We start from the raw sequence: 23,219 nt of genomic DNA on the forward strand, positions 1-23,219 counted from the left end.
TTGTGAGTACTTTATAGATAAAAAAAAAAAGAAACATATATTCAAAAAGTTACAATAGCATTTAGTTATCAAGTATCCTTTCTGTAGGTCCAGCTTGACATATTCATGTCAGAAAACAACATGATGTCACGGAGACAAAGGCTGCTGTGGTGATTTAAAATGTCTCCCGTTTTACTGGGATGGCAGCAAAAACCTCTGATACAGATATGTCAGCATCAGAGCTAATAAAACAATCTGTATGGAAAGAAACAAGTACTGTGAAGACTGACTCTAAAATAAAGGAGTAAGAAGATAACATGGTTTAGTGCAAATGTGTTTATTAGTTCTGTTTGTATTAGGTAGCAGAGAAACTTCATATTTCTAGCCAACAGTAATGCTGCAAACTGTAGGAACAATTAAAGTGTCTAGTTTGTTTTAGAATAGTTGTATGTCGTAAAAGTTCAGAACGGAACATGTGCAGCCAATGTCTCTGAACAACAATTACAGAACGGTAGCCTTCATGAACCTACAAAGACGCTGTAAAGGAGAGAATCGCCACTTACAGAAACTGGATATGCACCTGAACATTTCGTCTGTTTTTATACAGAGTAAAAATCAAAGCAAAATGGCTTCATTTGGAGGAGAATCACCTCATGAACAGTTTAAACTTGTGTGCGCTGAGGTTTTTCAGGGTTGATTCATATTCAAACAGCACCATCTAGTGGATGGAACACGTGCAGCCAGAGTTTAACACGTGAGTGCTCCTCCACACACAGACTTTAGGGGGAAATGAAGCATGAAACACACACCGTCCAGGGATCAGAGGCATTTATTGTACTCATCAGTGTTTCCCTAACACAGAGCTTCAGCATCAACAACCATCATCTGATCATCAGCACTTCACAAACACTAGTTGAGGCTCTGTGAGTGGTGGAAGTGTTTCATCTTCCAGTACAGTACTGGTACGAAATGTGCAATGAATTCTCTGTGACGAGGAAAGACGAGGTTCAAATCAGCAGCACTCTAAAAAAGATTTCAAGTACTCCATTACATAAGACAAAGACGACTTTTAAACAGCAGTAATAATAGTAAAACATGGCTTGTAAATAAATGTGTTATTAGGTATTGAAAAACAAAATCTTTAAATTTAAGCCATATTTTTGACAAAGAACAACAAAACTCAACAAGAAATTGGAGGAACATATTTAAAGATCACCATCAAAACCATTCTTATGTTAAAAAATGAATTTACTATATTATATATATTAATCTAAATTAGTTTGGCCTACTAAATATCAAATGAACTGTCTCAGCTATAGTTCACACATTGACATGTCTTGTTTTCCACAAAGAATAGCAATAAAATGCTTGTAAAATGACTAAAATTGTTAACAAGATAGCTGCTGATTGTTTTTGTGTGAATCCACTATTACATTAATAGCTAAATAACATCTGCTGTGTGACACAATCAAAAGGAAAATATTTTTTTCATTGAACCACATCAAAGAAATAACTTCAGGTTAAAACCGGTTTAATTCAGCAGTTTTAAGAAAAAGAACGGGAAATTCAGTAGTCTTTCCAGATTGACAGATAGGATGGTGTGCAACATTTTGGGCTTGATCTGAAAGAAGCTACAGAATCTATTTAGCACTGCCCCTACAGATATAACAAACTAGAAAAACCAGGTACGTGGTTGAAAATGCCAGTAAGTGAACATTTAATTTATGTAAGACTATTGTGTCAAATATTCTGCTTTCAAGCTCAAAACAAGTGTAGAAGCTCTAAATGAATCTGAGTTTTACTTAGTTTCAGCTTCAATAAGATGCTACCCAGCTCAGGCTGCAGTTTGATTTTAAAGCTGCATCACATTCACCTGAGTTTTAATGAATTTTCATTTATCTACATAAGATTGATTTTGTTAAAATTAATTGTCTTAACGTTGATATTTACCAAAAATATGTTTGAAATTATGAAGTTGGATTATCCAGATCTGAAGTGTGTAGATTGTTCTGTCAGTGCACCTTCAACTGTATATTATTTAAAGTTGTATTAGTATTTACTACTATTAACATACTTTGTGTTTGGTTGCATCAATACAAAAGCTCATCCCTAAAAAATGTAAATCTCAGGAGTTGTAATCGCTGTCACAGAGGTTCATCGATGCTCTGGGTGAAGTGTTCTCCACCGTACAGGCCGTAGTGCAGCATGTCTTTCTGGGCTGCAGCCCAGGACATTTGCTTGCTGGAGAAGCGAGCAGCCCAGTGGCCCTGTGGGTCCACTGTCACCACCCCACCCAGAGCTTCAACTCTGGACTTCATGTAGGCCAGGCCCAAATCACTGGCAGCCTCTGGTGAGTGACCTGAGAACGGGGAACAGAGAGAAGAAACTCCTATAAAAAGCCTGGTTCGATAGCATTTGTCAAACAGTCAGTCACCTACTCTGTGCTTTTAAATCAAAATAACATTTTGTTTGGTGCGATAGGGGCCTGAAGTCATTTTTTTCTTATTTTAACAGGTAGTCCAACACTAAAGCGACATTTCATCACCTTTGCATCCCCTTAAAACACACTACCATCTCTCGTATCTACTGAGCTAAAAGAGGAATGCCTGCAGAAACGACTGCTGATATGGAGTCCTCCTGAACTCATTTGTATAAAACACAGTGGTGAACATTTGTGTTTTTAGTTGTCTATTTTTTATCATTTGTTATCAGTTAGTCCAAGGATCACGTATCGACAGAAATGGATCGTTGGCAGCAGGAACAGAACCAAAAATCTATTCTCTGGTAAACAGCTGTTGTGTGTGTTACCTTGCTCCATGTGGAACAAGATGAGTCTGGCCAGTGTAACTTTCATGATGGCTTCTCCGTGGCCTGTAGTTGACACTGCTCCCATCTGGTTATCAGCATAACCTCCACTTCCTGTTAAATGCAAAACATTGCACAAGCCTCGCACAAGCTCAGCGTTATTTTGGCAGTCTGCTGCCTGTTTACACTTCCGGTCGACACAGAATAAAGTCATTATTTAGCTACTCATGGTAATAAATCGCTCTTTGTTGCTTCTGCAGCCATAACAGATTTTAAATTTATCAAAATGAAACTCTTATACTGTCCTGGACCAAGGTAGTACAGGACAGATTGTAGAAGTCATTGTCTTACTAACCCCATCCCAATCTCCACCCTAACACCAGCATTCACAAGTATGCAAGGGTCTGTGTGACATAAAGCTTTTGACCATGTGCATGTCTGAAAGTGTGTATAATCACGGCTGAAGGCACAACCACTGAACCCTCACAGACTTCACTGATGTCTGCTGCGGTGCCAAGTGTGAGTTCGTAAGGGATCAAAATGGTATTAAAAAGCAGTAATGGGACGTGTTTTAGTGACAGCATAAAATGCTTGGAAACAATGTATTGTCATAAAAAAGGAAGCTGGACTTCTGCTTCAAGGCACAAAATAGTGTTGAATAAAGTCTCCATCACAGCCCTCACTCCCTTGTTGGTTTGACAGTGGGACAGACACAAGACCTCACGCATAAATCACGAATATGCCTCAGAGTCCAGCAGTGCTAAGATCAGGACAGATCAGGACAGATACTAAGAAAACACTGACACTGTATTGCTCCGATCTTGGCTGTCTTGTCAAATGAATCCAATTTTGTCTGCCATTCTTGGCTTCCAAAGTCATCATTACTACAAGAACTAGCTTTTACGCAAAAGAGGTTCATAAATAGATTAAGAAAACATTATTAGGAAGATTCTGCTCCGTAAAGACAGCCAGAGACAAGATAACCGCCTTCAAATGTTTGCTTCGATGTTCTGTGAGTTTGCATCCTTAATCACAATTCCACAACACAGACTGAATTTTTCAACTTTTTATTGCCTTTCTTGTTGAATTCATACGTCTGATTCAGAAAGTGAGGCTAAAATCTGCCAAGTCATGATAGTCGAATCACTCATTTACTGATAGTGACCGGTTAGACAGGGCCGACACGCAGGCTAAAATCCATTTGCTGGCGTTTACTAAACTGGAATATGATTTAACCAATGTCACATCAGTGTACACATTTTGTGAAACCACAGTTCAGATTCTGACATAGCACTCATGCAGCATTAGGTCATTAGTATCGGCCAGGCAGTGCTGTCTACCTCTGACAGAATGAATAAGAATTGCTCAGCATCACACTTGACATCAATTGGACGCGATTTTGACAAGACTCAAAACAAATATGTGCTATTTCTTTCTACATAAAAAAAAATTAAAAAATTAAACACACTAACATGAGTCAACACAATGCATGTTTTGTGTCGGAAAGCACAGAGCTCACAGTCAAACATTAACCATGTGTGCTTTGTTTACTAACTAACCATACATATCAAACTTCTTCTGGTCAAAGGTTAACACACTGGGAGCACAGAAACAATCATTCTTCAAGGGACTTCACAACAGACTTAGATAAAACATATATTAAAGCCAAAACTATTCACAGCCATACCAAATTTTAATTCATAGTGAATTTTCATTTGACTGTAGGTATAACTGTGGACGGTCTTCATTTTCCTATACAGATTCTCAAAGGGACTCATGTCTGGACTGTGGTTGGACTGTTCCAAAATGTTGATATTGCTTTCTTTTACCCATTTTTGACCACTTTAGCTGTATGTTTTAGATTATTCTCTAGTTAGAAGGTTCAATCCAGCCCAAGGCCAGACTTGTTCCAACATACTGCCTGATGTTTTCCTCCAGATGGTAATGTTCTCGTTTCTCATGCTTGGTCATGGGCAGAATTCATGGGGTTGAACACTCTCTCTCTCTCTCTCTCTCTCTCACAGTGTGCAGGGGAGGGTCTTCACTAAGCTCTTTAGTTTCAGCTATGACTTGCAATTATCCAGTAACTGACTAAAGACCAACGGCATCATCTGCTCTCACTCGATGGTGTGTTAGAACTAGACGTGGTAGCAACAACTAGAATCATTTGGAATGGTACAGAGGCTGTGTTTTCTCAAAAACAGAAATCATTTGCAGGGATATGAATAATTAAGGACATTGTAGCTTCAGTTAAAAAAGAAATATTAACATATCCACAGTGTTAGAACATCTTCTGTCACTTGTTTCTGTTATTTCCAGCCAAAAGAAGCCAGGTGATCAAATAAGGCCACTATCAATCAAAGCTTGGCATGGGTAGGAATACATTTGGGCTTGACTGTATGATTACAGACAGAGAACAGAGGAGAGGACTGACCTATGCAGGGAGTGTCGCCGACCCGTCCTTCCATTTTGTTCAACATTCCGCCAGTGGAGGTTGCACAAGCTACGTTGCCCTCACTATCCACTGCCACTGCTCCAACTGTTCCCATTTTCCCCCTGCAAAACAACACAATCCGTTTTTATTATAAAGAACCCTAAATGACTAGTATCATACGAGGAACACTGCACCAAGAAAATCCTTTAGAGTAATAGGTCACAGCCAGTTAGACTTAAAAAGTGTCTGTGTAACGTCCGTATGTTTTGCGGTAGGGGCAGCTGAGACTCACAGCAGTGACAACAAATTCCAATGATGGCCCCACAGTCAGACCCTGTCAAAACATCTATAGACGTTTTCAGTGTACTTCTATTGCACATTCCACTTTACTATCGTTAGTTTGTGTGCTCAGTGCTGGTGCTTTTCCACCAAAAGTTCCAGGAACTTTAATTTCCCAAGAACTAATGTCCAGAAACAGTCCCAGAGGTAAAAGTTCCTCCAGCACATTGTGAGTGTTTCCACAGCAGAGCTAAAGCCCCAAGAAGATTAAGCAAATTAATCCGCTGATGTATCAGAACCACAACGGTCTCAAATTCCCTCTGAATGTTGTCCTCCATCACAGCCTGGACTTTGTAGTTGGTCCATTGCCTACATAATGTATTTGACTGCTGAATTCTGCTTACTGTCAGCCACAAACTACAAAATGTCGGGTATGATGCTCTGCTCGGACTCTCATCCCACCAGTGAGACCACAGACCCAAGTCTTCAAAAAGTTCAGTTTTGCTGTGAAAATACACTTTTTTGAACACAATGTCACTGGGGCCTCCATAAAATGACAGCAGATTGACTGAGGATGTGTCCTTTGGTAAATACTCCTCTAAACACCAACTTTTGTTACATACGGATCAAGAAGAACAGTGAAGTGCATTATGTGACAGAAGTTTCTTGATATATTCTGACAGGCTACATACTACAAGGACTCATATCTCAGTAACTTCCTTTGAAACAATCACAGGATTTTTGGAACAAATGTTTATAGGTGGAAAACAATGTCTCACATTTGGCACTCCACAGGTTTGGCATCAGCTGCAAGGTTCTTTCTCCAACGCATGCGGGCGTACTCAGTGATGAGGGACTCCATGGGCACTTCTGCGACACCCATGGACCGGGCGAACTTACTGGCACCCTCCGCTGTGAGACACGTATGACTGGTCTGAAGTAAAGATCACAGTTGACATCTGTAAACAATTACAAAGCAGTTTTACGCTTTGAATATATGAAGTGTGCTGCGAGGTCAAGCAAACTATTCTTACGGTTATTTTTATCCCTTCAACATACACATAACAAGATATTTTGGTTCTTAACACAACATTCTGTGTGCCTGCTTTTCCAGCTACACTAAGTATAAAAGAAGTGCTCTGCATCACACATTTCTGTAAAAGTCCAGGAGTTTGTAGTTGATGCTAAAGTGTTAGTAGTTACACAGTGTTAAGATTGACCCATCCCATTTGCAGAAAAAACATCATGAAATCATACAGAATGCGTACCTTGTCCATAACCAGTCTCGCTAGACAGACAGGGTTGGCTATGTTTCGTACTGCAGACACTGCACCGCTGCCTAGAGTTTTCCCATCCATCACAATGGCATCCATCTCCACCTCTCCCTTCACGTTCAGCACGGACCCACACCCTAAAAGACAATTAGTGAAATGATCTGATACGCCGTTGTCTCTGGGGATCAAGAATCTTTGGTGTATATGGGATGTATTTAGCCTGTGGGTGGAAATAAACTGCATCTAAAATAAAGAATGACTCATCTCTATGGTTTTTGCAGAGAGCATGCATTCATCCATTCATTACACAGCCCATGTTACTATTTTTAAAAGCCTGATTTAAATCATCTGCAAATTTACGAAGTAGTTTTGCCATGAACATTTTTTATACAAACAAAATAAACATAACTGACTTCCACAGGACTGTGGAAGTATCAACAGAGAATGAAGGCAAAGAATGAACTTTGAGTTTCAGCAAACTCAAAGCAGAAGTGAAATGTAAAGAGTCAAGCTGAAGTTATTTTAATTTTTGTGCATTTAGAACAAAGACAGAGGAGAAGTAAGTTCTCCAGAGACTCATTTAGACACATTTTCAGCTCCTTCACACTTCTGTCTGTCTGGCCCTCCCCCACTCATTGGACACAGGCAGTCCTGAGAGCTACAGCCACATGAGAGCGCCTTCACGTATTAGCAACTCTCTGCAAGTAGGGAGCTAAAATCTTTCCAAAAAGTTGCCGATTTACCACTAGAAGTGTTTTCTTGGGAAACAAAACATAAAGAAGAAAACACTAACATCATATTTTAATGCCACTCACTCTGTTCTGCCACCTTCGGAAGTTGAAAAAACAAACTCACCCAACTTGTAAAATGATTGCACTTTACTAGCCACAAACATCACAAGGTAAAGCATTAAAAAACAAGTTATTATCAAGTACAATGAAATGCATTTTCCTTTCCCAACCACTGTTTTCTTAGGTGTCAAAAGTTCATGTTGAACTTTACATTTCACCTCTTGGCTATGTCCTTCTATCAGAGCCAATAATCTTACACAAAACCAAAACTTTCAAAAATTACATTTAAGGCCTTGAGCAAAACCGCTCACGTTACAGTGCAGAGTGTAATGTGCTCACGAAAGACTTTTTTTTTTTTAAATTGGGAGCACAAACAAGCAACATGAGACCTCAAACACTGGTTGATTTATCATGAGACATGTACAGCCATCTAGTCTTTGAATGAAGCCGGCAGTACATCACCAGCACCTTGATCGATGTCGAAAAAAGTGAGATCACATGAATAAAACATGCACACGACCACAGTCACAGTGTTAAATTGATTACTACAGACACCGGCAGAGTAGGATTTGAAACATTTATAATTTATTGCAAATGATTTTGAGAATGTAAATAAATAAAAAAGGGAGAACTAATGACAAAAACTACCTGGATATTACTATATCTTAGCCAGTAATAGTATTTTCTGTGTCTACTAGTATTATCTACAAATTGATTTCATTTTGGGCTGCATGGTGGCTTGGTGGTTCACACTCTAGTGTATGTTTTCTCTTTTTCCCTATATTTTTTCAAGTTTTGAAAGATCCTCTTTATCACAGTGCAAGCTCGGAGATATTTTTGGGCCAAATTACATTAATGTTTGTTGAGTTTTCTCTTTGATAAATGCCAATAGACTATTCAATATTCTAATCTGACTTCTATTAGCTGCAGTGCGGGCAGTGTAAAACAGACTTTGCAGCAAATCACAACCATTGAAAAAACATATTTATACATTTTCTGCATTACTGACTAAACATACTAAATACATGACATTTGCTGAACGTGTTTGTAGATATCGTGTGTTCTCTCAGGTGAAAATCTGCATCGCTCCTACTGATCATCATCAGGAAAAGAACTGGTGACAACTGGTCATTTGAAAGTGAGACACCCTTGAGGAATTAAAAACCTCACGAACCCGTTAATCTTACTTTGTAGTTCGTTTTCCTGTGTACCTTGTTAAATGTTGGAAATGATAGATAATACCTGTGTTGGTAAAAGTTTTTCCTAAACTGGAAGCCACTGACTTGGTGTTGGAGACAATAAGACACAACTGAGCAACCACCCAGCAGCTCTGCTTTTAGGCTGACAGATACAGTAGGTTGGTTAAATGCTCACATGGATGAACAGCACATTATGTTTATAGAAAGTGACATTATGCTACACTGAGTTCATCACATTACAGTACTGTGTGTTTTTACATTACCTGCATTGAAGGCGGGGTTATTCTCTAACTGGGTCACTGCTTCTACCACAGCGTCCATGCTGCTGCCCCCTCTCTTTAGGACGGCATATCCTGCCCGCACTGCTGAGCACACCCCCTCCATGGACTTTTCTGCCCGCTCCTTTGGGATATGGCCTGCCCCCCCGTGGACCACCACTACTGGCAACATGTCAGGCACCTAAGAAGGAAATTTCATTAGCTGCCTTCAAATACAGCTTGGTAAATCTTTTAGAGTAAAAAAAGTTGAGTCTGTAAAAGTATAAAAATATGGCTTCTATTTGTGCTTCATTGCTTGGACTCCAAGATGACGCACTGTTATTTGGAGTGTCTGGTTGTTGGAATAGTGTTATACAGCAGCTGTACAGAGAAAACAGATAAAGATTAAAATTCCCAAACCTCACAATGTGTTTTTCCATAGGAACCCTGCAGCAGAACTGCAACACCTCAGGCTAAAACCTTGGATGTTCTGAATGAATAAATGCATCTATTACAATGTGGCCATTAAGTATTTCATTTCTTTTTTCTTTTAAAACAGCTTGCAACATTTCAAGTGAAATTATGAGCTGTTATTCAGTATGTCCCTTTTGTTCTTTTAATTAACACACTTGACGTGGTCCAGCCTTATAACTGCATACTTTAACTGCAGCTTCAATGGATGGTTTTCTACTTGGGTACCTCTGTTGCATGTCATACTCTCCTCCCTTTGCCTTTATTTTTATTTTTTGTCTTGCTACATTGTCCACAGTCAAAATATCTGGGTTTTTCTGTGCTCAGAATGGGCCCTTGTTGAAGAGTGACGTACAAGTCAACAAGCATGACCTGTCAACAAAAGCAATGACCCTGTTGTACCTTATTTGACAGAAATCAACACATTTTCATGGTATTTGTGACCATTTGATAAAGGAAAATGTCTTGTAAGCCTGAGTGAATGAACTCCTCCTTCCTATCATTTTGGAGCTGGTGATTTTTCCTTTGGGCCCAGTGGTGACAATTTTTACAAAGGTAGTAAGACCAAGAACACCACTCGCATTGGGGTGGCACAATGTTTTATTAATATTTTTCCTCAGCAAATCACTGTATGCCAAATACTCATTTTTGGTACGTCACTCCTATCATTTGCTCATAGAGGCTAAACTGCCATGCTGAAGAAAATGAGAACTAATAAAAACTATCTTTAATATAAATCTCTGTAGAAAAGGTCAGGAGCCAAGGTCTTTATAAATAATGGATTTAGCACTGCTAGAACTTTGGAATAGTTTCACATAACCACTGACCCCATGAGCAAGCAACTGAAACATCTGCAGTCAGACCAAATACGTACAACACTCTCTACTGATTAAAATCTGGAGTAGTTTCTAAGGTATGCATTTCTGTGGTCGATATTGTTATCATGCATCAACGACTGCAGCTCCTTAGTGGCAGGCCTCTCCAGATGCACGATCAAACCTCTGCAGATGATCCAGAATGCAGAAACAGATCATGTCACCCTACAGTTCAGATTGTTTCACTAGTTGTCTAGTTGCTGCCCACATAAAATTCTAAACTCTGACACTTGCGTACAAAACTACAAAGAAAACCGCTGCCTCCTGCCTTAAATCTCTCATTCAGGTCTTCGCCTGGCCAACAAAAGATGTCTGATACAACCACAACAACAGGGCCAATGGATAGCTAGATTCTTCTCCTCTGTGGTTAACTGGTAGTGGAACGACTTACCGAACTCTGTTCGATCTGCAGAATCCCTCCCAGTCTTTAAGACTAAAAAACAGCTCTTCTTTGAACACCTCTGCACTTGACACCATGCTCCTATTATCACACTTGAACTTGTTTTATGGCTTTAAGCAAGTTTGTTTTCTCCTGACTAGATCCTTGCTTGTGTTGTATGTACTCTCAGATGTATGTTGCTTTGGATGAAAGCATGTACTAAATGAAATTGTGGAATCGTAGAATTTAAATAACATGAGTACATTTGAGACACAAGGGTACCAAAAATTTCACTACGGAAGAAAAACTCTTCAAATAATGACAAAAAAAATATTTGAATGTGCTCTGTTTATGAGCATATTTTGATTGTGTCATGAATAACAAGAATTTCAGAAACACTCACATTTCTTTTTATCTTTTCTGGTGTTAAATACAAAAATACAGAAACACTGATCGGCTTCCTGTGAAATAATGACAAGCTAGATGGCGTGGTAGTCAAGAGAGACAACAAGCTTCTGTCTGCATATTCTAAACTAACCTCTCTATTTCAACACTTGTGTACAGCTAAGCTATTAAGACAGCTCTGACACATCAGCTGTTTCTTTGGTTAACCACAAAATAACGTCAAACTTTAACAAACTACGACATCTTTGTTTTTTCACTGTGTAATGACAGTTGGATTCTGTGTAGCGCCGCCTCGTGGTGCAGTAACTCAGCCTGAGCTGCTTTATTAATACAGCATAAGAACACATTAGAACACGTTTTAAAGAACACCATGCCGTCACAGTGAATACACCGACAGTTTACACGACAACACGTGAAATAACGCAGTGACCAACAAGCCGGACAGGTTCAAACAGTCTGTATAGCAACGCTGTTTGGGTAGTAGCGATCAGCTAGTCTGACAATTAGCCGCTAAACTGCAAACTATCACTAAATACTCGATGAAAACAACCAGGCTAATTTAAAAGCCGACTATTTACATCATTTGCGTGCATTCTCACTGGACTGACCTGTTCTTGCAGCTTAGTGGGGCCGATAAAAGCTCAGAGCTTTAATACCTATGGAGATAGAGGAGTGAATGTAAGACGACATGACAGCAAACCTACATATATACACTCTTTGCCAATTCTACAGTCAATTAAAAACACATACAGCACCTGAAATGTCTGTTACTCACCGAAATATCAACCACAGCCGTAAAGCTACAAACAAGCAGCACACCTCCGGGAAATCACAGCGACACCTTCAAAATAAAATGCGGCCGCTGATGAACGGAACAAGATTACAGTGTTAGTTTTATTCCCCTCACAGCTAAAATGAGCGAGAATTGACTATATTTGTAAATTACATAATTCTTGTTTTTTATGTAATCTACACATTTCCTTTGCTTTTACTACAAATAAATGTCAATGGTTTGTTTTACAAACGAGAAAATCCAATAAAGACATTAGTCAATAATATGCCTTGCAGCAACATTTCAAGCACCATTTACTTGCAACAGAAGTTGTAGTACTGGTGTGTTTCCTGATTCCACTCAGACAACACTGTTTTCCTCTACAACTAAAAAGGATTGTGTTTTAATATGAAATCAAATTTGGTTCATTCACTTTATTTTTTGGGTTACTTGATGAAAACCTGACCCAATTCCATTTACCTAATGCACAGGTCATTGCAATTCCCAGTTCTCACATGGAGCTAACTTTTAGAGTCTGTGGAAATATTCACAATTGTCAAATGACACAAAACTTTGTGTTAACACAAAAACACTTTTTGCCAGCTTGTCGCTTTTAAATAATTTATTAAACACTGGTGAAAGCTAGATAGGACTGAGGTGAGGTCCTGTGATACAGCTGATTTATGTCAGGTGTTCTCTTTATGTTACTGCACTGGACCAAATTAAAAGTTTTGTGTGAAAATTTGTTCCAGTTACACCGTTAAGTGTGCTGGGTGTTTTGGGTTTCACAGTGAAAGGTAATTATTGTGCAAGCAACCATACTCAACTGGCATAGCCCAGGAAACACGTTGGAAAGTGTCTTTAACATTTCTATTTTCTTTTCATTTTCTGCCATTGTGGGAGCAAGTTGCTCTGTGCCTCCTTGAAAAATGAGATACCTGAAACAAAGTTACTGGAAAAGAGATAGTTGGGTGTGTAAAGTATTTGAGATTGCTGCCTTGAACTGGTGCCAGACATACACAGCCGTCTATGGCCCAAGCTCTGGAACAAGTCAGGCAAGTAAGGCAAGTATACGCCCAGAGTAATGTTGTGGGAATTACTTTTGGTTAAGGCTGGGTCCTCTCTTGATGCCTGTTCTGTCAACATGCTGCTTCCAGACTTGCAGTAACTTGTGCTACTTTTTTTTTTTTTTTTTTTTTACCACATGGAAGCATGGCTGCTGTTCAGTGAGCTGACCATGGTGCTGAAATACAAATCATAGCTGATGTTGGATTTCACTCTAAACTCACAGTGATGCTGTTTGACATTAACTCAGATGGTCAACAACACACTCAGTGGAGACCTAGAGGGGACCAGAAAATGTGTCATAGTCTAATTTTTGTACAAAATATTATTATATATAAATGTATATAAAGCTGCTCATTTATCATTTTGCACAACTGTGTTTATATATTCTTTTCAGATGTGTAAATATCTATATGCTTTTTAATTTTTTTATTACAACTATAATTTTTTCTTTATTTTTTCTTCTTTCTCTTCTTCTTTCTATAACTATTTTATTATTCTTATTCCTTATTCCTAGACTGACACCAACAGCCAAAACCAAATTCCTTATATGTTGTGTACTGGCCATTAAAGCTGATTCGGATTCTAATTTCTGACACAAACTGTGGCTGAAGATCTTTGGTACCTAAGAACTCAATTTTTTATTTATTTATTTATTTTTTTACCAAATCTAGATCAGTGTCTAAAAATAGACCATTCAAGCAATTTTGTTTCTAAATTTAGTCCGCTTTAGCACACGATTTTGTACTGTGCACTTTGAGTGATCTACGCTTCCCATCTGTGGCTGAACCTGCTGTATGTGAATGACAATGACGTTTGGGAATCCCTCTCCAGACCTCACAGCCTGTAATTAAAATGTTGCACACTGACATACTGTAAATGTCACCCTATAACCATACATGTGTATGGCTGTGTGGTAGACCTCAGGCTCCCTTCAGATTGTTTCTCTGCATGAGGAACTAGTGTGTGTGTGTGTGTGTGTGTGTGTGTGTGTGTGTGTGTGTGTGTGTGTGTGTGTGTGTGTGTGTGTGTGTGTGTGTGTGTGTGTATGTGCGCGCACTGCTGGAACGATGGATAAGGAGAAAGGACAGAGGGAAGGAATGGAGAGAGAGTGACAAAGAGGGAAAGAGAGAGAGGGGAAGAAGGAAGGAAGGACAGAGGGAGAAAAAGGGGGATGCGCGTCATTCAAACACGCAATCATTGGTGGGAGGGAGGAGGAGAGTCCACACACTCTTACTGTAAAGGGTTTCACACAATACTAGAAAATGATTCTTTAGACTTTCAGTCATTCTTTCTCATAATAGGATTTTTAGTTTTAATCTGCTACATGAGCCACATAGTCCTACATTTCCTTTTCTGATCTGTTTTGAAATCATTGTTGTTCATTTGTTGTTGTCTTGTCACTTTGTCTTCTCAATTTACATTTCTTGTTGACTGCATAATATATACCTTTTGCTCTGTTACTCCTTGATACACAAAAACAGTGACTATATGGGTGTATAAAACTCCAGACTATTGCTTGTTTTATTTCAGAGCCAATTAGGTTACATTAAATCAGCAGTAGAAGTGGGACCCACAGTTTTAATTCTTTCAGCAAAAAGGTATTACAACTATACGGCATCATACACATTAAGAAATCACATTCTTTTCCCTCCCTACAGTTCTTTTCAATTTCTGAATAAATAATAATGTAAATGTTAAGTGAAACTTACAAACATTCATGTAAATAACACCATGTGTTAATGGGTAACTTTGTAACTTAAATCTGGATTGATTTTTTTTCAATTAAAGTGATAATTGATGGCTATTTTTGTTGTTATTTAAAAACTCTGAATATATTTAGACTAATTAATTCATCCTTTAACACAGCTCATTTCGGGGGCAAAGACCTGAAATTGCATCTTCACTGAAAACAATAAAATGGAAATGATTATTTGGTAGATTTGACCTGATGAAAAACATCTCTGTATTTGTAAATTACAGGTAAAATTTTCATGTTTGCCCTTTAAAATTCACATTCTGTCCACCCATCTATTACTTTTCCAAATATAGTATCTTCGAATATATCTATGATTATGTATACAAGCTAATATTGCCCCATTAGGGAGAATCCTGTCAATTACACCATTCAAACGCATTAATAGAGTGTTATTATTATTATTATCAATTTCTCCATGTCTACATTTCATCTCTCCAAATTAGCTTAAGCAAAACAAACAAACAAACAAACAAACAAACAAACAAACAACAAATAAACAAAAAATGAGCCACCGTGTTTTTTTTGTTTGTTTGTTCGGTTTGGTTTGGTTTGGTTTCTTTTGGTTTGGCTTGGTTTAAATGATTCATAGCTAACTACAGGTTTCACGTTTGGGGGCGATTCCGTAAACTCCACAATGAACCCTTAAATAACCCTTTATTCTCTATGTGTGCTACGGGCTGCCGAGAGCGCGCTTCTTAACGGTGAGTGGAGCCCCCCATTCTCAAATGAGGGCTGCGCGCTCCCGCCGCAACAGAAGTGAACGCGCTTGAGGGGCTGCGGTCCCATTGACGGTCCTGTCTCCCTGACAGCAGCATCAGCATCAGCATCAGCGGCGGCGCTGGAAAACAAGAAGTCGCCGCCTCGCCCCGCAGCCAAACAGCCAGCCCACCGGACCGAGACCCGAGCCGCCTTCAGGGACCCCCCTCTCTGCCCGGCCCTAAGGAAGGAAACGAGATCCCCCTCCCGTATGCCATCATCCCGACCGACCGCCGGTGATATGGGCTCCCCGTAAAACGGAGGTGGTGGAGGGGAGAGGCGGGCGGGCGGGCGGTGGGAGGGGGGTGGGGGGAGAAGACAGCGGAGCAGCAAGCGGGAGAAGGAGAGGCTGAAAACGGCAACCGGGAACCGAAGCACTACAGTCACAGTCATCGCTACTACTACAACAGCTAGCACCGACACTGCTGCTGCCGCCGCCGCCGCCGCCGCCGCCGCCGCCGCCGCCCTGGGTGCCCCCCGCCACCGCCATGGGAACTCTGCATCAGTCGCTCCAACCTCAGTTTTGTCCGTGGGCCATGTCGTGATCCGTGGGCTCCGCCAGCGGGTTTTCTATCGGTGATCCCGACTGAGGCGAGGAGGAGGAGGAGGAAGAGGAAGGGGAGGGAGGGTGGGAGGGAGGGAGGAAGGGAAGGTGGTGGTGGTGGGGAAGATGTTCGCCTCGGTGGGCCCTCGGGGCGGCCCGCGCCCACCAGTCGCCCCGGCCATCCCGGAGCCGGACCTCAGCCATCTGACGGAGGATGAGAGGAAGATCATCATGGCTGTGCTGGCTCGGCAACGGGAGGAGGAGGCAAAGGAGGAGGCCATGTTAAAGTAAGGGAGGGAAAACAGAAACATAGTGTGTGTGCGTGCGTGTGCGTGTGCGTGTGTGTGAGAGAGAGAGTGTGAGAAAGAGACTGGGCCTGGGCTATTTCCATTCTGAAAAAGTCCATCCACCCCTGCTCTCTCTTACGGATGAAATGTTTCAGCATCTGGACCTCTGCTCCTCTCCACTGTATCTGACCATGCATGCATCTTGCAGGTCCCTCCACACACAACTCACTCACTCACTCACTCACTCACTCACTCACTCACTCACTCACTCACTCAGGTCCAAATAGGGTCCAGGTCTCTGTGCCACAGCAAACATGCACAGGCCAGTGTGGGCTTTAGGTTCACATCCAGTTCACAGATTGTCACTGCTCCAATCAGAGGCCCAAAGAGTGTGCAGGATCAGGAGTAACTTGCTCAGGGGGCAGGAAGGAGGGGATGGTTGGAGGATGAAGGGGTGTGTCAACATTCCCCATCACCATCATCATCATCATGAGCGTCACACTCCACTGAGATGAAAAATACCAACTAATTCTCATCTGCACTAATATCATCACTATCATCCACACCAGCGCTTGAGCCCGGTGCAGAGTATTTGTGCTGTCGCTGAAATATTTCATTGATAGATGCAGTGGGAAATTGCAGAAGGCTCAGTGAAGCCTGGTATTGAGAATAGTGAAAGTAAAGCCCTCCCTGTTGGATTTTATCTGTGCAGCATCCATCTCAACAGCTGCTGTTCTCAGCTCTGGGGTGCGGTTGAGCCTTTCCCAGCCTTATGCACTGTATGTAGGCCAGTGCTCTTGCAACAGACATCAGGCTGTTATAGAAACAGTAGGCCTGTAGCAGGGGAGGAAAAGGTGCCTGTGTAATCTTATTTTGAATCAAGAGTGACTTATATTCACTGTGTGCATCCACCTCCTCCTCCTCAATATCACCACCACATATGCATGGAGAAAAGTCTGATTTGTCACCGCGATCAGTACAGAAATGAACCCATGTCCACCTCCTTCTCCTCCAGGACCAGAAAATGCATCAAGCTTGAAACTGTGCCTGTCTCATGTTTTCTGCATGGTCTGCATGGAAGCTGCATGCATAGTTGTGCAGATAGATAGATAGAACGACCCACCTAAGCGAGGCGCTCCTCAAGCTTTACGTCCCTGTTCTATTTTAAGCCCTCTGTGCGGACTGATGGCCCAGCACTGGAACGGAAGATCGATTCATTGCATCTAAAGAAGGAAATGTCCAATATATAGCTCCGGCTCTAAGTGGCTATGCATCATTTTCAGTAATGTATTAAAGAGCCGTGGATTCACTCATGTCGTAGTGTAACGACTGCAAATAAGGCAGACTGTCAGCACATACATGTCATAACCTATATTGGCTTCGGCACCGTTTCCTCTCACTACTGTTTGGAAGGAGATTGCTGTAGAAAAGCTGTGTATGTTTGTGTATGTGTGCGTGTCCTTACGATTGGGTCTGCACTGAAAAGCTGCACTGGTTGACTAATACATGCATAGTGAGTGTACTAGGAGTAGGGTAGTGTGGGTTGTAATGCAGAGAGGCAGTCCACTTCTGAGCTGTTTAAGATACACATGTCAGTTTTCTTGATATTAAAGGATACAGGATCACAGTATGCATGCCAGCTTCATTGTAGGTAAAGAAACAATGCTCCAGTGGTAAAAAAAAAAACAAACAAAAAAACATTTAAACAATGCTACAATCTTCTTTTAATGCCCAAAACCCACATACAAAAATGGATAGCTAAAGCAAGACAACATGGCACAGCTACATACCTATAATCAATTAGTAGTACTCAATTACTGCATTCTAAACATAAATTTTCACTTTAAATAGCCCCAAATAGTATAACTGTGCATCTTAGGTTTAGCAGGTAGGATAACCCTCTTCACTGAAGCAATGGAGGGATAAGTGTAGCCTTACTCTCTGGAAATAATGAACAGTGTGTGTCTGTAAACCTAAACCCTTATTTTCATATCTCAGAAAGCTTGCATATGTTACTGCCCTCACCTTAAATACAGAATACACATACATACACTGTATGTAAACCATAATGCTCAAGAATGTTTTTTTTTTTTTTTACTGTTACTGTGCGTCATGCGCTTTGCTGTTTTTTCTGAACTAGGATTCAAGATGAACTGTAATGCAGCTGTGCCATTTATGTCCTGTACAGTCTTTATAAAATGTGTTAGCTCTGCCAACACAGCCATAATGTATTTATTTATTTATTTTGGCCTTTTCAAGGTTTTATTGGATAGGAGAGACAGGAAATGGGGAGAAGAGTTGGGGGAAGACATGCAGCAAAGGGCCACGAGCAGGAATCGAACCCAGCCCGCTGTGTCGGAGCCCAGCCCCTAAACATGGTTCGCCTGCTTAACCCATTGAGCTATGCAGGCACCCCTAATGGACTGTATTTATATTGTTTTCTGAATGAGCAGATACAGAGGACCAATTCAACGCCAGCATTTTCCCTGCAATTACATTGCCTTTTTTAATCTACAACCAATTTTTATGCAACATAAGGTCATAACACTAAAACGTTCTTGTTGTGGATGAATTAAGTGATAATCAACCAATTGATATTATCAGTTTAGCCTTGGTGGCAATGCTAAAACTCAGATCGGTTTGTACATATTTATCAAATATGATGCAACATTTACATCACAACTAACCATTTGGTAAACCACACTGACAGACATTTGTTGGCTTTCTTTCATTTTTAGACAATATTAAAGTATATTAGCTGACCAAACATTCTGATTTTAAGTCAACACAGTGCAGACTTTTCAAATCAATCTGCACCTGAATTTGTTGAAATAATTTTCATACCATACAGAGGTGGACAAAAATTGTAATCTTCAATTTATAAGAAATGCTGTGTCCGCTACCAAGGTAACCCACGGATGTCAAATTTACCTTGATCTCAATTGTATAATGAACATCAGCCAGAACAAGAGATATCCTCATTCCTTATGTGCCAAAAATGTCTTATAGTACGCAAGCTGGGTGCCCACAGTATTGATGATAAAAAGACATGTCTTCTGTTTGGCGTGGGTGTTGGTGGGGAATTCTCTCTTGAGTTCCCAATGTGATCAGACTGATCAGGGTCCACTGTTCCTGTTTATGGATGAGATGGTTTTGAATCACACTCTAGATGTGTCAGTGGACATACTGAAAACATGTCATTGTTATCTAAGGCCTGTCATGGATGTATCTGAGATGCTGCAATGAGAGATGGAATGAGGATTGTTTTAAATTTGGTTTGCATTTTTAGCATTTGTGGCTTGTAGTCTCTTCAACAGTCCTCTGTTACCACTCATGAAGAGTGAGAACATTATCTGAACCACCTTGAGTAAACATCATTTAAACACAAGGTTTTACTCAGATAACAATGCAATGATTTACAATCAGTTTAAGCTAGCAGTTCGCATGTAAGCCTAGTGTAAGATCAAACCAGGTGTGGGCTAATGCTTATATTTAGTTGTTCAACTTATATAAATGCCAAGAAGAAAAGTTAAGACATGTCTGTCAGAGTTTGTAAAAGTTACAACAGCAAGACAAAGGTCTACAGGATCCTGAAGCGCTTTCAAATTGTACTTAGTTACCTTTTGAGACCAACTGAATTATCGAAACTTGATATTGTTGGTTGTAAACTTAGCAATTGAAAGAACAGGGGAGGTATTAGAAACAAAACCAAAGTAACCGTAAAGTGTTGCACTAACTATTTCTCTAACGTTGTGTGTTTCAGAGAAGAGAAGCCCATCCAAGCAAGAACGGTGAACCTGGTTGGGCAGAAGAAGCCTCCACAGCAAAATGACGTCCGGTGAGTGACAACAATTGTTGTCTAACTGCCAGCTCTATACCACCCAGTTCATATGGAAAGTAAAACTGGCACAAAGAGTTAAAAATGCAAATTAACAGTTGCCTTTGCGTCACATTAGCGTCATTTCAGTCGCACAAAACAACCTTCCATCAAGAGTCTGTTTGTATGCCTCATATTCATGTATTTGTAGTGAAATCCAGTTTACACCTCGGATGAGTCAACAGTATAAAAGATAAACCAGCGGCGTGGTGACTATCTTTTCCAAGTGTGACTCAAGCCATTATTATGCAATTTGTATGATACTCTAAGTGGAAAGGAATTGCACAGGCACCTTATTTAGACTTTTAAATTTATATTTAGGAAATATACCTCAGCTGATGTCATTGAAACTGTATTTTAGCAAGCCACACTTACCTCCTGAGCGACTTTATTTCCTGTTAAACACACACAGCCTAGTAGCTGCCTGTCTGCCAGACAGCTACTGCATAGCTTCCGCTGTAAAGATGGACGTGACAGCCTGATAAGTCCAGTCCATTGCCGGTTGAGTCACTAGACTAGCTGATGTTGTCGTCCTCCGTAGAGTTGCTGGCTTAAGACTGGATTCAGATGCTTCTTACTGTTTGCTTGGATTGCCTGCCAAATTGCTTGTCTGGAGGAATGACTTCTATCACGTGTTTGTGTGTGTGTGACATGTTTCAATTTGAATTCTTCTCACATCCATCTGGAATTTCACATGGAAAACAGATAAACAATGCAGTATGATTTATAGCAAGGTGTCCATGAGTCTGGGTGTCATTTAGTGCTTAAAAATTACACTTAGGCTGAAATCCACATTTCTAAAGTCTTAAAATTGAAATGGCAAATGAAGTTTATGTTTAGTCGGTTTTTGTTTTAAAATTAAATATGTTTCTATGTCTGAAGATTTTTGGTTTCAGTATGGTGTAATTGCTGTAATTCTTAAACAATGATTACTTTGTGAGCACAGACGAAACAGCTCCCATGAAAGAAACTACGAGTGTGGCAGCAGGCAAAGAGCTTTGGTGTCATCTGAATCTGTAACACTCACCAACGCTTACCAACAAAGTTTGATTGTTTTTTTCTGAATACTGCCATATGTACTGTTGAAAGGCTCTGTGGTCAAGCTGTATTTTCCATATATTTTCCATTTAAATTTCACTGAATAGGTGGATTTGAAAGAATTGATGGGTGGATTCATGCTTCTGTGATGATACCCAAAAATTGTGAGCTACTTCAATGTAGAATCTGGAATGTAACACCATTAGTGCATACTGACCGATGTGTTGCTTGAACTGATGAAGTACTGTGGCTGGTGTTCTGCAGTGGTGGTGACTTGCGAGCTAGCTAACGCTTGCATGCCATTCATAATCAGTTCCAGTTCTAAAGTAGCTGCCTGATAGTTAGATTAATTGCTAAAGGAACAATGAAGTTTACTCAGGAGATCTAGCTGTTGTACTATTGTCTCTAGTTTCATAAGCGATGTACTCTGACGGTGCTGAGTTGAATCACAAAACGAGATGATGCCAGTAAGCCTTAATACCTTCTTCTGTTATGCACGAAGTGATCCTTTATCTCAAAGATCCACATGGTGAAGCCATACAACTGACCAATAACAAGATTTCAAAAAGGTTTTAGTGGAAACAAAAGCTTTTTGTACAATTTGTGGCTAGTTTTGCTGTTCAGATACTGTTGTGACTGAGACTTTGTTCTTGCTTACTAACTCTTTCTGATTCCACATATGAACAACAGCAAACTGAAGCACTATCAACAGAGATAGTGTACAAAGATGCTTGACCCTTAGAGGATCTTAATTTTTCCGTTGCACACCTCCAAAAAGGGTCGCTATGTTTTTTCCACTTTGCACCAGATTAAAGTAATAGACTTTTTCAGCCAGATAGTGGTGAAAAGCCGTAAGGATTATGTTGGATACCAAGGGTTGTGAAAGTAAGACTTAATTACTCTTGAATAGCCATGAGTTCAATCACCAGTTACTGTATGAAATCTTTACTAGCGAGGTTAGCAGTGATCCCTAAGCAGCATTGTGCTAAGAAATTTCTTATTACAGAGGTTAGCATGTGCTTTCTTGTCAGAGATCAGGACACTAAGGAATTGTGAGCAAGCCTAAACAATCTTGGGTGGTTCAAGGTAATTTGACAGAAGAAAACTCAGAAACAAAGCTGAAGTATCTCTTTAAAATGACCACTAAAGCCAGCAATAAGTTCACGGAGACTTTATGTGATGACAGACGAAGAGGTTGTTGCTCAAGTTAACTTTAAAATGTAAATATACCCTGGGAAATTTACATTTGGTTTCAGTGGTGCCAACCTCTTCCTTCTACATTCCACTAAACTCGTAAACTGAATGCTTCTCTTCATTTGCAAGCTTTCCAACTAGCATCATATTGAGAGTGCAGGTGGTTAGAGGTTAGCTTTCTCTGAAAAAGCGCTTGCTATCTCACCTCCAATTGGTGGGGATTGGATGCTTGATGGGTTGGTCAGGAGCAATTCTTTATAATGGAACCGCTCAGTGATCATCTTTCCTTCAGCACTGTGTGTGTGTGTGTGTATGTGTGTGTATGCAGACTGCTTATTTGATCAGTGGTTGTTAATACAGACTTCAATTGCCAACGTTCCTTGAAACAGACTCTGTCATTTTTGCTCTTTGATATTATATGATGACCTCCGTCTCTGCTGGCCTATTTGCGCATTGAAACGCAAGTTTCCATGCATTTCTGTTCACATCGACTCCAGCAGCCAGTAATGTCTTTTTGGCTACACAATGATCAACGAATAAAGCTTGTTTATGTTCTATTTGTGAGCACTATATATGTGTATCGAAGTGTGTGTTTGTATGCGTGTGTGTATGTGTATGCGTGTGTACTGTTGGATCAGTGAGTGAGGTGGGATTACAGAATAAGTCAGCTGGAGCACATCTGCTTCTCTGAGGAATCCCACAATATGGCCCCCATTTATAACATTATACAATCTGTGCTTTTTTCTGTCAGTATTCCCCACATTATTCCTTTGAACACC

At 40.3% G+C, this 23,219-nt stretch overlaps 2 protein-coding genes across 16 annotated transcripts in view; one reads left to right on the forward strand and one right to left on the reverse strand.

The window, feature by feature from the left end:
* Window positions 1-23,219, forward strand: part of LOC110956487 (regulating synaptic membrane exocytosis protein 1-like) — a 238,001-nt gene that overhangs the window by 90,256 nt on the left and 124,526 nt on the right. For all 15 annotated transcript variants that reach the window (XM_051959565.1, XM_051959571.1, XM_051959574.1 and 12 more), the window contains exons 2-3: window positions 16,148-16,331; window positions 20,095-20,169. In XM_051959565.1, coding sequence (XP_051815525.1) covers window positions 16,171-16,331; window positions 20,095-20,169 — 236 coding nt within the window. In that variant the 5' untranslated portion in view covers window positions 16,148-16,170. The remainder of the gene's footprint in view (window positions 1-16,147; window positions 16,332-20,094; window positions 20,170-23,219) is intronic.
* asrgl1 (asparaginase and isoaspartyl peptidase 1) lies at window positions 793-13,294 on the reverse strand. The gene is made up of 8 exons (XM_022201999.2): window positions 11,924-13,294; window positions 11,757-11,804; window positions 9,025-9,220; window positions 6,766-6,908; window positions 6,277-6,431; window positions 5,219-5,340; window positions 2,788-2,898; window positions 793-2,338 (listed from the first exon to the last, which is right to left on the reverse strand). Exons 3-8 carry the CDS (start codon window positions 9,209-9,211, stop codon window positions 2,124-2,126), a joined length of 933 nt encoding a protein of 310 aa, XP_022057691.1. The 5' UTR covers window positions 9,212-9,220; window positions 11,757-11,804; window positions 11,924-13,294; the 3' UTR covers window positions 793-2,123.

The sequence above is a fragment of the Acanthochromis polyacanthus genome, chromosome 15, assembly GCF_021347895.1.
Source record: "Acanthochromis polyacanthus isolate Apoly-LR-REF ecotype Palm Island chromosome 15, KAUST_Apoly_ChrSc, whole genome shotgun sequence".
NCBI lineage: Eukaryota > Metazoa > Chordata > Actinopteri > Pomacentridae > Acanthochromis > Acanthochromis polyacanthus.

Excerpts from the sequence above, each read along its gene's own strand:
- asrgl1 (XM_022201999.2), bottom strand. The coding sequence starts at position 9,211 with ATGTTGCCAGTAGTGGTGGTCCACGGGGGGGCAGGCCATATCCCAAAG. Across the intron at positions 5,341-6,276 it reads AAACCTGTGGAGTGCCAAAT|GGGGAAAATGGGAACAGTTG; the intron begins GTGAGACATTGT and ends GTTGTTTTGCAG. Across the intron at positions 2,339-2,787 it reads CTTGTTCCACATGGAGCAAG|GTCACTCACCAGAGGCTGCC; the intron begins GTAACACACACA and ends CCCCGTTCTCAG.